Below are 16,095 nucleotides of genomic sequence, written 5' to 3' on the forward strand. Positions count from 1 at the left end.
ATCGTCTTGCTGCATGGCCCATGTTCTCTAGAGTGATATCTGCTAGAATCTGCTGGTAAAATACACAATTCCTTTAACAATGACAAACCATCCTGGCCCAGATGCAGCAAAACAGGCCCAAATCATATACTACCACCACCATGTTTCACAGATGGGACAGATTTTATGCTGGAATGCAGGGTTTTCCTTTCTTCAGACCTCTTATCCACAAATGTCCACAAAACATTGTTCCAACGTCACCTTTAGCAATCTGCAGATGGGCAGCAATGTTTTTGGTTTGGAAGAACAGCGGCTTTCTCCTTGCAACCCTGCCATGCCCACCATTGCTGTTCAGTGTTCTTCTGATGATCAACTCATAAATATTAACATTAGCCAGTGTGAGAAAGGCCTTGACCTCGGGTTCCTTTGAGACCTCGCAGGCCATTGCAGGCCTTGCTCTTGGCGTCATCTTCGTTTTTGTTTTAGGTCAAAGCAGGAATGCAGAAAATTCCAAAGGGTTCACACACCGTCAAAAGCACCACTGTAGTTAAATGAGAGTTCATTTCAAGGCAATTGACCAAACACTTGCACTGCAAAAACTTCCAAATAGAGAATTGTGCCTTTTATTTTTGGAGGAGCAAGTTTATTCAACAGGACAGTAATCTTCACACCATATTCCTTCAGTGTTTTGCTCTGCAATCATGTGTGTTAGTAGGGTTTCTTCTCAATATCAACATTAATTGGCTGTCGTTTCACTGTACCAGTGATTTTTTCTCGCCTTAAGCCAAAACAGTCTCAACAGGTCATCCTTTAATTGGGCCACCATATCAAAAGCTTAGAAAAATGTCTTCCGAAGAGTTTCGGAGAGCTCAAAAAAAACAAGGCCAGCCTGAGTAAACATTGCCGTGGAGATGCTGAGCCATCCTCTAACCCGGGTTACTTTGGGTGTAATCGCTAAAACAAAGTCAAACGTTGTGGATAGAATGTTTGTGGACTTTTCTAATCGTCATTTCAAACCAACTGCCCAAAATCCGAGGTCAGGCAGGAAACTTCGAATAACTTTCTGGCGGGCATGGATTTGTTCACAGTTGAGAGCTGGAAAAATGAAACCCAGTTGCACATTGAGTGATCGGTGACGAATGGAGTAAAGGGCAGCAAACTAATTGTGTGGCAACAGACTTTGCAATTGTACGTTCACATCCTGGACTTCTTTGGTAGGTGGACCTAAAGTGGCCAATAAATGGAATTACAGGAGTACAAAAGGACCATGTTTATAAAAAAAAAGGTGCCATAAAGGGAGTCAAGCCATAGAACAGGGCTGGAGGACTGGTTTGCAGCACAGTTTGGCGAGTTCCCTGCTCACCTGAAACACACTCGATTCCTCCGTTGATTGCCAGATTAAGCAGGTATGGGTAGAACAGAGGAATCAGCAAACTATGCTGGGCCTAGGCCCGCTAGGACTGAGCGTGGACACCCCTGCCATAGAAAAACCACTGGGGCTGGGGCTTTAAATAACACAGGATAAGATTGTACAAAAACCACGTAAATGTAGAACCATCGGCACAACTTAAGCTACTCCCCCAACCCCCAGGAATACTGTATACAGCGGTAATACTTAAGGGAATGGGAAGTTGCTCATTGTTGTGACTACAGTCCACCGACGCTAGTCACACTAGCCACAAATGCTAGTTTGACTGCAAATTTCTTGTTCTTGGGCTCCCCCTTTAGTCAAGCAGTGTAATTCGCACTCTGAGCCATCCCTAAAGGACATGTTTTTCTGGACGATCCGATACAAGATCAAAATCAATTTCAAGGGTCTTTCTAGAGCCTTCAAATTATATCGATGTTCTTTAAATGCAATACGCGCATCTCACTTACAAAAGAAGGTAAGGTTTACGTGAGGCAAAGGCGTTCTTTTAAGGCAGTGGTCAGTAAAACCTCTCGTGAAGATCTTCAGGAGCAGGGCTGATGGGCAGCATTAACACCTATCAGAAGGGTTCCTGATGCAATGGAACAGTGGCCGTGACATAAGCAACCCATTAGCTCTTGCTTCGTCCTTGGCAGGGGAGTCGGTCGAGAGAGCGCCACGGGACGAGCACGGGGTTCGCGATCCAATCGCTCATGGAAGGAGTCTCCTGTGATCGCTACACAATGCAGAGGAGCTTGTGTGCGAGCTGGCGCAAAAAAAAAAATAACTAGGCCATCCTAGCAGTGGCTCGCTCTCGCCCGCTTCCTAAATCGGCCCTGTGGAAGAAGGCTGCAAGAAGAAAGCCACATTTGGGATTTTTATCTGTTCATCTACGGGAAGGAGCAGAAGTCATCTGAACCTTTAAAAATCATCTGACAGGATATCAAAACACTGTTTTAGATCTCAGACATCCCAACAAGTGAAGGAAACAAAGTATCCAAATAAAATCCTGAATTCCCAACGATGAACTAGCGTGAAATCACCAGTCTCCACAGTCAGCAGAGAGAACAAATCCGAGCCAGCGGGGGACCGTTAGCTTGGACTGCCTGAGACTGCGAGTGCCTTCATTGATATTCTGCAGGAGCTCTGGACTTACCAGACTTACCAGACTCCGCTCCAAGGCCCAGGGACTTGTTATTCTCCCTCATTTTACACTTTTTTTTTTGGGTTGGTTTGTTTGTTTTTGTTTCTGGCAGGTCCTTTCCCTCACACCTTGTTCATCTTCCAGAGTATGCAAAGGATTCTTTCCTCCACCTATTAGCGCCATCTCCCCGGCGCTCTTTGCCTAGTGTTGCACTCTACTATGCGAAATCTTCCGTCTTAAAAGATCTACCAGCCTTAAAAGTGGCTGACGCCTTCCATGTCGACGTTCTGCGTCCCACTTCATGGGAATCGAGAGAAAGCGAAGGCTCGGCCAAGTCTAAAAGAGTACGGCCTGTTTAGCATCAGTGGGGCGAATGCAGTGGGGTGGTGGCGGAGCTTCGCCGGAGCTCTAGCCGGAATTTTTCCATGTCCTCTTTTCTTTTTCGCCAGCCATCTGTCAAAAACGGCATCTGTCAAGAACCGACGGATGACTCACTGGGGACTTGGATGGCCGTGGCTGTTTCATCTCCGTGGGCAGAGGACTGAAAGCCCCCCCTTCCGTTTTCTTCGGCTGTCACTCTTCGCCACGTCAAAACAATCGAAAAGCGTTACTTGCCACAGCAAATAGGGAAGAAAAATAAATTCATGGTACGCGTCTGTGCTGCGTGCATATATGTGTTACACTCATCACTCAGATGACTCATGACTGTTTAGGAAGAATAACGTGAATAATGTTTTCCGGAGGTGACGCTCGAGGTAGAGACGCTCGTCGTTATGTGTAAAGCAGAGAGACAGAATGGTGTTATATCTAGGCTATAGGCTTCCACGTATAGGCTAATCCTATATGAATCCGAGAGACCCTGCATCACGGCCTGTCATGCATGCTCGCTATAAATAACATGGGTTATGTATAACGGGAATTGAATTCGGGACCTTGCGGGCCTGTGTGCTTCTTCACCCTTATTTTTTTTCCCCCTCAAGGTCGTGTTCTGACATTTGTGAGGCTTTACGCACCAAGTCACAGATCGCTCTCCAAACATCTTAAACAAGGAACGCCCTTCTCACGTATTCCATCTTAGAAACCCAGAGAGTCTGAGCACAGGGTCAGCCGAGCCCCTCGAGCTGAGAGGATTAAGGGCCCCAACAGTGGAAGCTAACATGTCCATGTGGGGGCCGAATGGGTAGCCCGAATGGGAACCAGAACGTTTTGCCCACATATGGATGCCCATCATGATTAGTGATGGGACCAGGAGGGGTTAAGCATAAGCCCCATCTGAGTTGTACACTGCATACGGGGCCTAGATGGGGCCCCATGTGAGATGCCCAACCAATGGCAGTAAAAAAAAAAAAAAAAAAAAAGAAAAACTGCATATACAAACCCACCTGGAACCCACCTAAGCAATGTTTCACCCATATGAGCATGTTGACTGGATGGGTATTGAACCCACAACCATGCAATGATATTTATGCCTGATATTTAAAAGTCTGCTCTGATTGGCTGCTCTGGATTGTGGCTTTTGTGACATCACAGGAACGGTTCTGATCCGTTCTGATTGGATACCTGAGGTTTAAAAAGTAGTCCGGTCTGAATCCCTCCTTATAACTTTGGCGTGAATAGGTGGGGCTAAATCGCTGTAGGGGAACACTTCGGTCCTTGTGACATCACAGACCTTATGATGAAGCTCTGTTCCGATTGGATGCCCGGTTCTCTGCGCCAAAACAAACAAACACTCCCGTTAACTTCGCCATGAACGGGCAGGGCCAAACCATTGTTGGCTGTATAGGCGTGTGCATGGTTTGGCCTTTATGATATCACAAGCAGTCCAATCACAACCCTTTTAAGACTGGAATATGCAAATGAGCTCTGTTCTAACTGGCTGTAGTCCGCCCCCGAAACACTTCTTCTAAATCACTGTAGGCTGAATAGGCGTGGGTATACAGGGTTTGAAGCTCGAGACTGACGGAACCATGTAAAGGAGTTCTGCTCTGATTGGACGCCAGGTGCATGAATTCCCTCTTTAAGATAGGAATATGCAAAAAGGAGCTCTGCCCTGACTGGATGGATACTCCTTGTAAGTTCAGGGTGAATGGGAGGGGCTAAACTGCAGTAGGCTGAACGCAGGGGGTACATTCAGATACATGTTCCACTTTGAAACTCTATTTAAAAGAACAGGCGTTCGGGCCCGGCTGCATTAACAGCGGTTAGTACGGCTTGCTCTGACGATCCTGCTGCGTAACCAGAAAAAACACGGCATTAGTCACATCAACCGACCACGGCGTTGGTAAAACAACACACCGCTCCATCTTCTTTGTCCACAAACAGCATTAAATCTAGAAAGGAACCCAATTATCACATGGTAAGACATGGTGGGCCGAATATCATAAGGCGATTAGCCCACCGGCCTCGCGCATCTGCTCCGTCCGAATGATTCCGATCTTTTGAGTCGTGTCCAAATGATGCAGCGTTTAATGGCAAGTGTGAAGACGGGCCAGGCCGGGAACGTGTCGGCGGGGTTACGACACACTTGCTTGGACACGGAGAAGCTGTTCGGGAGCACTGTAAGTAATTGTGGAGAGGCTAATTGTGACAGCCCGATTTAGAGGGGCAATTAAACGGCGATGCTGATCATCGCCGGGGTAATGACACGGAAGGAGTGATTAACCGTGCCAGTCCAGACCACAGCCTGTTTCTCCCTCGCCATGGAAACAAAAACGGAAAGGAAATTTCGGTTTACTTCCTGATTAAAAGATGCCAACATGCGCCCTTACGTCTTTATCGCCAGCATTTCTGTAGCTAATCCGCTAAATAAGACTTAAATAAACATCAGAAGTAATGGGTTCCAAGCAGTTTTTCCATGTGATCCCACCTGGTTTGCACCTTTCACTCTTTTCCCGACTCCCAAAACACCCCATCTAACTATCCCTCGACTTATTCGGGCCAGTAAAAGCAGGAAAACAATACAAATGTGCAGGACAGCGGTTCTCCAGAGAACCTGTGATCTAGAACAAATGGGAAAAAGGTTATAAACGCAGCCTCATATTTCACTAATATATAAGCTAACAGTTATAGCGTCGAACCAAGGGTCATTCGAAGGGTTAAAAGCACACAGCAATCATGCTACGGTATGCTATGGTTATTAGCGCAGTCCAGCTCCTCGTTGTGGTTTGGCCTCTGCTGATCTGAATGAGCTCGCTGCTTGGCTCTCCCGGTTTGAATGGACATGTTTTAAGGTCAGCCGCAGCAGGCCGGGTGATGCATGGTCCCCCTGGATAGCATCAGCGTACTGCCTCCCTAATCGAGACTGGCGGATCGCTCGGAAGAGACGAGAGGGAAGCCCTTAGTCGAGGAAGCAGAGGGGAAAAGGGGAGCCGGAGACGGCTCCGAGCGAGGAGAAGAGAGCTTAAAGAGACAGGAGCTGCAGTTTTAAGGCCTCTGTGTGTGTGTGTGTGTGTGTGTGTGTGTTTATCGTTCAATTAACGTAATGAGGACAGCTCCGTTATTCATCGACTGTGGGTTCAGGCTGTACCTCGTTAACCTGGATGACTCGGATGTCCAAGCGTCATTAAACTCAAGTTAACCCACAATTCAGGTTGTGTAAAAGCAGCTGGAAAAAAAACAAACAAACAAACAAAAAAAAACCAATCGGGCTGCGTCCCAATTGCGCACTATACACTAACGCTATACGGTGTAGCATATAGACTGGTCTTAACAGTGTAGGTTTGGTAGGCAAGTACACTCACTATTAGCACACCCCCCCCCTTTTTGCACTAACGGAAAGTGATCAAGACTACTATAGCTAACTAGACTAGGCTAACTAAAAACTAACTTACACAAGTTCTCATTCGTGAGCATTTTGTGGGCATGAGCACTAAAAAAAGCTTTTTTTTCACTTTCAAAATGCCAGGGAACACAAAACACGCAGTAAAGAGGGGCGAAATGACTGAAATAGGCTCTACACATGGAGGTTCCAGGGCCATTTTCCTTGATGAAATATCCAAAGTTAATGAAGCAATAAAGGACTTCGGGGACACGTGAACATTAGAGGCACATTTGTTGGATCTAAGCTTTCCAAGATGGTAGATTTCCAGGACCAGGATTGGGCATTTTAGTGGCCAGCACCTACTGAGCCATCACCACAGAAATGGGATCAGTGCTACCAATCGCAAAAATCTGACCTCCAGAATGGATGGGGGTGGATCGGATGCCACTGCAGAACCACATCAGATCCATAGTCTATGACTACATATTGACATCTAATGTCTTTGTTAATGAGACCGATGGGGTCAAATTCCTATCGTCCTAACAACGTGTGCTGATCAGCCTTGTGACTGATGATCGATGTATTGGCCATTTTTGGTCAATATAAGGTTCTTCATCGCTAATAGGTGGTCCTAGTCTTGGACAGGCTCGCAAATGCAGTACCCTCATCAATCTCCACTAACATTAATATAAGAAATTGAATTTGACCTCGACCAAGACGGTCTGATGTGGTTCTACAAAGACATCGGAACCTCCATCATCAGTTTCGAAGAGGTGTTTGAGCTCGTCATTTCCAAGGTATGGCTTCTGTGATTGGTGAGGCTGGCTTGCATGTGTACTGCATGCCCACAAGACTTCCTTGGTGAAGCCCTACATCGGCCAGCCTACCAGCTTTGGAAGATTAAATCTCAAGCATCTACAACACCTACAAACAAAATGTACAGAAGGTCACTTTTTTCCCAATTGACAAATTCGGTAACACAATAATGACTGGGCTAAATGCTAAAGGCTAAGATCAAGAGCTTGACACGCTCTGGTATTACTGAAACCACATGTGGAGAGGGCCTTGAATAACAAATGTTGGGCCCTGGGATATCGCTGGACAGAAGTGGACCATTATGTGAAAGAGGGACACCGGGTAGGGGGCAAGGGTGCCCTTGAACGCTGCCGAGATCAGCATGACGGACAGGAACTATTAAAGTCTCTGATGTTCCTTCTTCCCTCTCTTGCCTTTCATACATATGTAAGAGCAGAGAGTGCTGATTCGGGGAGCTGTCTGCATCGTAGAGAGCGAGAAAAACAGAGGGGGGACGGGATAAGATTCACTGTAGCAAAACCGAAAGGGATCAAGGGATACAGCGGCTTGCCTACACGAGACGAGCCTTATTCAGATGCTAATTGCTCAAGAGCTAAGAGGGCATGCCTTTTGACACTTGACTGATCCTTAACCTCATTTAGCGTAAGAGCGGAACGGTTACATGTATCATCTTGCAATAGGTTTCCTAGGTCGCCATGGAAGACTCCCACGAAAACCCTCTATAGCAAGTCCTGTTCAGTCCTGGTCCTGGAGATCTAGCAACCTCCAATGCTAATGTAACACAGCTGGTCCAGGTCATCAAGACTTTCAAGGGGTCTCAGTGGTGTGCCGAGTCTGGGTTGCCTCTGGGCCAGTATCTAGGATCTACACAGAGATGGTATCTGTCCTCCTTTCATTTAGGCTACCAATCACAACAGTCGTGACTCAAACTTCTGGTAGGATATCAGGTCATAGTGGAGTGGAGTGGCTCCAACCATCGTGATTTCTGAGTAAGTTCTATGCTGGTCTTTAGAATGGAGGAAGAAAAAGCTTTCTGGAAGACCTCCTGGAGGTATTTATGGTTGGGCTGCTGCCAGCTAAATGGTTACATTGCGGACAGAATCCACTGACCTACAAAACGTCATCATTTGGGACCCCCTCAAGCCCAGCGAAGTGCAGCAACTCAATGTGGCATCGATTCCACAAGTGGACGGAAGATACCTGAAGGGACACTGAGCCAGGCTGTCTGGACGGCTACCCACAGATCTGTTGTATTCGTAACTGTTGAAGTGCTGCAAATGGTCACCAAGCAGTCACCATTTGTGTTTAGGTGGACCAGTGGACCCAACTCATGCTTTGAAACAAGAAACCAGGCCATAATAATCAGACCCTTCACTGAAACGCTCCGTTTTACCAGTGGGAGAACCGGAGAAGCGCTCGCCTTTCTCGGTTTATAAACCAGCACTGAGGAACCCATTCAGAACCAAGTGGAGGACAACGCTAATGCTAACACGCACACACAAGAGCTATAGAAATATCAATCACACACACACACACACAGCACATTCACCCACTATAAACCAGCTATTCCACACCAGTAGACCAACAACCACTAAGATCAGTGCAGGAGGGGATTAGACAGCAGTGTTGTGAAGAAGCTACGAGCTGATTGGTCAGGGAGGAGAATCGGACTGGGTCAAAAGATATTAAACACTATAAAACAGTCATGTTAATGTCGTCAGGTTTCATTCTGCATACGTGCAAAAACGAACACACTCAGTTCTCCCTCCCCGTCGTCGTCCTCCTCCTCCTCCCCAGCCTAATTTGTTTTTTCGTGATAAAGTTTAAAGGCCTTTTCATCTCCTCTCACACTCCCCCTCTCTCTCTCGCGCCCTCTCAGTCCCCAGACAGCAGCTCTTGCGTCTCTTCCTCAGACACGGCTCCATCACAGAAAACGTCAGCGAGATGCGGCCCTGATTAAAGCTCTGCTCCCTCTCCTCGGTACGCTGATCTACAGCGCTCCCCCATCAGTTTAATCAAACACCTTATTGCCTTTGGATCCCGCTATCAGGCCTCTCCGCGACCCGGAGGTACGCTTTCACTTTGAAGCGCTCTTTGAAAAATGCTCCTGACACTTTTAATAACACTGCGCGTGGTCACCCCGGCCAGGGGACTAATTTTACGCCGGCAGATACATCACACGCATACATATGGCCTTGGGGAATCGGGCCCCGGGGAGCCTTCCTGACTGCGACTGGGAGGTGAAGGATCTGTCTGGGGGAGCGATTATTTTCAAGGGGCTGGCTGGCCTGTACGGCCTGAAGTTCAGAGGTTGGGCTGGGGGGGGGGGGGTGATGATATGCAAAGAAGCTTTAACACTTGGGTCTCGGGTTTTAAGGTTTATGCTGAGAGGGCAACAATTTTCCTAAGCAATGAGCTTTTAATCCTTACTTCCAGAACATCAAAGAGAGGCAGAGAGGGAGCGGCAGAAAGCGCGAGAGAGAGAACCAACAGTCTTGGTGGGAAGTTCAAAAAAACGAAAAAAAGATACATAACCTTTTATCTTTTTATTAGGATTATCATTACGCTCATTTTTCATTATTATTAAGACCGTATTTAGCACCGCAGCTCAATTCCAGTAGGCTGTGAAACCCTGAAACCTCAGGCAAACACAGCAGGGGCTTTACACTTAAACCTGAAACACTAATAACACTTGCGTTTTTTCTCGATTGTCCGTTATACAGTAGAGATGGTATACAGTGATGAGCCCTTTCAGGCATTTTCAGGCCCTTCGGTGTTTGATTTCATCAGTTAGTCGCATAGTTCGCTTCACTTTGACCCTAAAGGGAGGAGCTTGGCATCACGTTACTTGGATGGTCCACTGTGTTTATGTGGAAGAGGATGATGCAGGGAAAAAAAAAGACATAAGGATGAAGGCTCACACACACACACACACACACACACTCCTCCGCTCACCTCATAGCAAAGGAGACGACAGGCCACGCGCCGCACTCCCAGTACACACCAGTGTACCAAAACAGCATGAATATTTTACCACTTGCCACACACACACACTCCTAGTTGTCTCCAGCAGCTGTCAGAGCACAGGCACTGCATTCCAGTCTGATGCTAGTTCAGAATACCCCCCTCCCCCCTCGTCCTCCCTCACACTGACCATGCTGCATGCAGTCTCGTACATTAGCCTGGGCGGGCTGACTGACGACTAATCCCTATGACTGAAGGGTGTCACCAAAGGTCACTATAGCTACTCCCCTTTTTATACTATGCTCGTAATATAAGCCCACAATATGCTAAATGTTGCACCACGCTAATAACAGGGAGGTGGACAGTCGGCCGACAGCTGGCCGCCGTACAGCTGTTGGTGAGCGATCTGGAGTGAGGCGCGCACACAGTGAACTTACATTACCCTGTCAGCACACATCAGCGGCTGCTGCGACAGCGACGGCATCCGCCTGACCTTAGAATAACTTTCAGCTTAACTCGCGGCCGAATCCGGCTCTCAGCCGTCTGGCCCGGAGGAAAAGTCCATGTCCGACCCCTCCGATTCTGCACGACCTCACACAACATACAGAGACAGACAAACAGATGTATGAGGAGAGGACAGGCAGGCAGGCCAACAGATGGATGGAGGTAGATGGGCGGACAGGCAGAAAGGGCAAACGGACAGACTGGTCGGCCGAGGGACCGTCCTGACCTCGTAGTGGGCAACTCTCTGGGACTCGGAGATGAGCTGAGCACTGCACACTTTGCAGTAGCTGTCTGTGAAAAGGCCCTGGTCCACTTCCGTCGACTTCATCTGGAAAGCAAACACAGCAAACAGACAAAACAAATGAGGGTCGTGGCCCAGCGTTCAAAGACAAAACAAAAATTACACTGCTCAGGGGGCGGGGCCACAGGGGCACCTGTCCTAGCAAAAACCTGATTGGGCCATTTTGACTTGGATGAACTGGTGCAAATCACCATTAAAGCCCCCTATCCACAAATTACATGGCAAGCGGCAATTCAAAGGGGTTCAAGCACCAACATGCCTTATTGTTAATCAGACCAGTTTGGCTCTATAACAATTGAGATAGGGGTCTCAAACAGAGCTGCCTGCCTCATTCCATACACACTGACCCTTTGACCTCAGTACGGTAACCAGTAGGTGTTTTGAGGTCAAATCTTATGCATGAAAGTGACACTGGGAGACCCTGAGAGATGCAAATGCAAAAGTATTTCTCACGAAAGTCTTCTTAAAAAACTAAAATAAATAAGTTTTTTACGCTCCAATGTGGAATGGGCGGTCCTAAAAGCTGTCATGCTTAGGTCAGCATAACCCTGACCAATCGCAAGGCTAACATGGCTCCGCCCTCTCTTCAAGTTTGATCAAGGACATGTAAAGCCAAGGATAAACCCGACATGCTAAAGCTCGAACCATAGTCCTTTCTGTCCGGCCCGCCAGAATGGACGGGAGGTCCTGATGCGGCACTGTAGATATGGAGGTCTACTGTCTGCTGTCCACGCATAGCCCCCTAACGCGGCAGAGGTGACTAAAGGGAAGGCTCAAGCTTGTATCTACACAGGGGCTGGTAACTCACTCACTTGCAGATCTCAGAACCTCAGGAAACCCTAAAGATCTGTGAAATTCTGTCTGAACTCTGTCTGTGTGCGTTGCCATAGTAACAAAGAAATCTTTGTTCGCCAGTGATCGCAGCAGCAGCAGCAGCAACAACTGCAACCAAACACTTTCTGTAGTTGTTCATTAGTGTCTCACTGTGGAGGAACTGGCTTCGCACCGTCTTGCTGCCGAAGATACCCAACGACGGCTGCCGGAGACTCCGCTCACGTCCAGACATCGGCTGACTTCTCCATAGGCTACCAACCTCATCTACGCTCCCACGGCTAAACGCACGCCATCAATCCCCATCGCTTCCATTCCATCAGCGGCTACGACATACGTGGCATGTCCAACCGCAGTGCTGGCAATGGGAGCTGCATATTTAATCAGCAGCCTCCTGACGAGCGTTTAAACCGAAGCACCGGCATCTGTATGCAGCCTAGCAGATCAAGCCCCTGCCGGGGGTAGTGGGTCGAGCTCAGCACACTCAACCTGAAGACTTAAAAAGGCTTCCGTGACTACCTAACGAGAGATCCGGGCCTGTGGGTCAAGGTCGGATATGGCCAATCATAAAAGTATTCCTGGGTATAACCATTAGATCGTCCTGTTCTCTGATCTTGTGCTTTCCCACAAAAGGATACGAACGAAACCACATTAAAAAGAGGTGAGGAGATCAAGCGGCAAGCCTCGGCTCCAAGCTGCGGCCGCTCTGAGGCTATACTGTGATACTCACTTTGCCAGAACCTGCCACGGAATATGACAAGATATTAAAACGACTGCATTTATATAGAAGGGTGGTTACAGTCGTTTATCATGGCTAATATGGGTTTTTCCGGGGCCGTCCTGGGGCCTGGACGTGCCATTGCTTTCAGGGCCTTCCTGGGGCCTGGACGTGCCATTGCTTCCGGGGCCGTCCTCGGGCCTGGACGTGCCAGGGGCACATATTTTTTCCAATAGTGCCGTATTTTTACACATTGAGGGTCATTGTGAAAACGGTCACTTTTCTTAAAATTAGCCAAAGAAATTGCCGACCCTAAAGACCTAAGTGACTTTGACAAGGGACAAAGTGTTATGTCCAGGCGAGCCCAGTCAGGTCACAGCATCTCCTAAACGGCAAAACCTGTGGGGGCTCCCGGTCAGGAGTGCTCCATGGAAAGGCAAACCACCTGACAAACCAGAGGGTGGAAGCTGCCCGGGATTGCTGCACTGGAAAAGAGGGGGTGGCGGACGTGTGTTAAGTCCCTACCTTCATATTGTTGGGAGCATTGCTTGCGGTTGGCCCACCTTCAAAGGTCTACTCCATGAGTCCATGCATTAAAAGTCTGAGCCTGTTGGTCATGTTTCTGATCCTCAGGGTACATCTGTGATGCCAAAGAACTCAGGATTTTAAGAAACAAGTAAAACAAACTCTTTAGGACTTCTGTAGCCAACAGATTTTCAGCCGATTAAAGACCTAAAGTGCCACCTTGGGCCGCCCAGCGCACCTCAAACCTTTGTTTACATTAAAAAAGTATCCTGATCCTCTGATTCTCTGGCTGACACAGGCAAGATAAACATCCACAACTGTCATAATCTACCATTCTTTTGCTTCCAGAACTCATTTGAACCCACAACATTTGACGCTAATCTGGATAATCCGCTCATCTGCACATTAGAAGCTGCCCTTTCGCTCTGATCCCGGATCAGCTGGTTCTAACAAAATCCTTATCTGATCCACAAACAGCAGCAGCGGCACCAACAGCAGCAACAACAATGATCACAGTGATAAGGGATCGGCGTGATGGGCTTACATCTGCCAGCACCTCTTCCGAATTCCGAATATATGCAAATGAGATCTGTTCTGATTGGCTGATTTATGTTGTGCCTCGTTTACAAAGAGAATCCAGGCTGGGATACGCCTTTTAATTTGGGATGTGTTCCTGATGCTTTGGGCTAACCTGCCAGCATTTTCGTCTCTTTGTGGAAGTGTGGACCTGGCTATCGCAGCCTTTCTGTATGGGTTGGGAGTCAACAGTGCCTTCTGAACCTTAAAACCATGTTTACCATGTGTAATAACACTGCCCTGCCCCCTACAGATCTTCGGACCCGCCTCAGATCATTCTTATGATCTGTGTCTGGTCTGTGGCCTTGCCCTCAGGTGCTTCTCGTCCATATTTAGTGTTTATATATCCCTGGCAGGTGGGTCCTCATCATTAGCAATGCCCCTGCAATGGCTATGGTTACCCTAGCACCTACGCTAAGCATTTCTGCGCAAGCCTGGGAAAGGCCCGGCTTAGCCAAGCAAGGAGAAATGGACTAGCGCCTCCTTTTGGGTTTGCAAAGAGGCTCGCTTTGACTCGAACGCTTGCAGACTCCCCTTCCAAGTCATGGCAGCTGCCAGCTTTAGGAGAGGACGAGAGGGACGCGGCGGAGATTTGGGTAAAGAGCCGACAGCCTGGCCTCTGAAGCAGATTGGAGAGAAGAGAGAGCGCCCCAGAGATACACAGAGCGCTAGCGCTTTCTGAAAGGAGACAATGAACAGCTTTAGAAGCTCCAAACGAGCAGCTTAAAAAATATAAAAATAATATATGTATAAATACTCCCCTCAGCCCCCCTGTAGCCTCCAAATGTTGCTTTTCACACTACAATACACACACTTTCATTTAGAGTGACCGTGGATTGGTCTCTCACTGCTCTGGATGGCTCTGCAGGACCAAGCATTGTAGCACAACGCTAACTTGTGCGCCTCTTGCGTTGTGCTACAATGCTCGGTCCTCCAGAGCCATCCAGAGCAGTGCAAGACCTATACCACAGTCACTCTATACAAAACACAATACACACACACACTTTCATTTAAACACACACACACACACACTAATATATATATATATATATATATATATATATATATATATATATATATATATATATATATATATATATATATATATAGTGCCCCTGGGGAGCTCGCTGGATTCTACTTGTTTAATCAGTTGGTTTCAGTCGTCAAACAGTCGATCACGGATGCACCTGCTCCGCTGGCATGCAAACCTGGAGCCACACCGTCCCTTCGATGAGAAGACTGGACAGCTCTGAGCTGCATCAGAAAAGCAGCCATCAGCAGCCGGAATCAGAGAAAGCACAATCAATTTAGCTCTCTCTAATTCCAGCTGCTGATGGCTGCTTTTCTGAGGTAGCGTTTCTGATGTAGTTAATAACACCTCCTTCCAAGCGATTGTATCAGAGCAGAGGAGCTGTGCTTTCCTCCTACGGCAGGGTAAGTTCATCTGACCTTCCGAAATTTGAACAACTCAGAAAGAATTCAAGGGTTGAATCAGGGGTGTTCTAGCAAGGACATCTGTCAAACGGTACTTCCAAGATCAGACCTGATGATCCCAAAAGGATGGCTAAAGCAGACAATGCATCAATGGACAGACTACACTCCCTCTAAAGTTCCCATAGTTCCCTGTGACCGTCGAATCATCAGTGACATGCCTTGGTCAAAACACCACAAGAACCAACCAATCACCAACAGCACTTAAAGATACCTTTAAGGGGTGCCATGTAGTCCCACATGGCTGCTGGAGACCACCGTTATCCAGGCCAACGGCAAGTCTGAGGAAAGTTCTCCAAACCCAAAGTTCGGGGAGAGAGAGACTTTGGGGATATTTTTGGAGAAAGACAAGGGTCTGCATTTTCGGAGGGAAAGGGGCCAGCAGAACATGCTGATGGGCCCTAATTACCAGGCTGACAACAAGAGGAGCTGCCCAGAGGGAGGCTGCAAGCCCGGGAAGAGATCAGAGGAGAGCTCCCGACAACATCTGCAAGAAGACCACGAGCCACAGGACGTCGGCGAAGGGGCAAAACTGGAAAAGGCGAGTCCTAGGCTGAGGGACGTTCTCTGCATTTCTTTCTCGAGACACACACAGCCTCAGATTCTCTGTAACGTCCCAATGTCCCAGCCGGGCTCATTAGCATGTGGTGGCAGAACATCAGAGCGTGAGAAGAGCAGGGAGGGAAACATGAGGGAAAGGGAGAGCGATAGAAAGGAGTAAGACAGCTACTTACTCCTCGGCACCGTCCTCGCCGTGTCCCGCTAATCAGAAGAATTACCATAGACAAGGGGTGCTAAGTTCAAACAGCCCCCCTGCTAACGGAAGCCTGCGGCCGCACTCCTGATGTTTCCTGATGGCAGAGCATAAACAGCGGCGGCCCGACTACCTACCCACCGAGGGATGAGACGGAACGAGCGGCGGAATGTTCCGTCTGAAGGAGACGTCAAACAGAACCTGGTCCTTTCTGGTCCTCCCTGACCACTTTAGAAGAAGCCACCCTACCTAGCTGCTGACCGCAGAACCACTCCCAGCATGCGCCCGACAGACCGGCCCCAGGCATCAGTCTTGTCCTTTCTG

The 16,095-nt window shown here is 48.1% G+C and overlaps 1 protein-coding gene across 2 annotated transcripts in view; it reads right to left on the reverse strand.

The window, feature by feature from the left end:
• The window catches only part of zmat4a (zinc finger, matrin-type 4a), a 97,335-nt gene that overhangs the window by 68,243 nt on the left and 12,997 nt on the right, over positions 1-16,095 (reverse strand). For both annotated transcript variants that reach the window (XM_072665175.1, XM_072665174.1), the window contains exon 2: positions 10,802-10,903. In XM_072665175.1, coding sequence (XP_072521276.1) covers positions 10,802-10,903 — 102 coding nt within the window. The remainder of the gene's footprint in view (positions 1-10,801; positions 10,904-16,095) is intronic.

This window comes from Salminus brasiliensis, chromosome 20, assembly GCF_030463535.1.
Source record: "Salminus brasiliensis chromosome 20, fSalBra1.hap2, whole genome shotgun sequence".
NCBI classification, from domain to species: domain Eukaryota; kingdom Metazoa; phylum Chordata; class Actinopteri; order Characiformes; family Bryconidae; genus Salminus; species Salminus brasiliensis.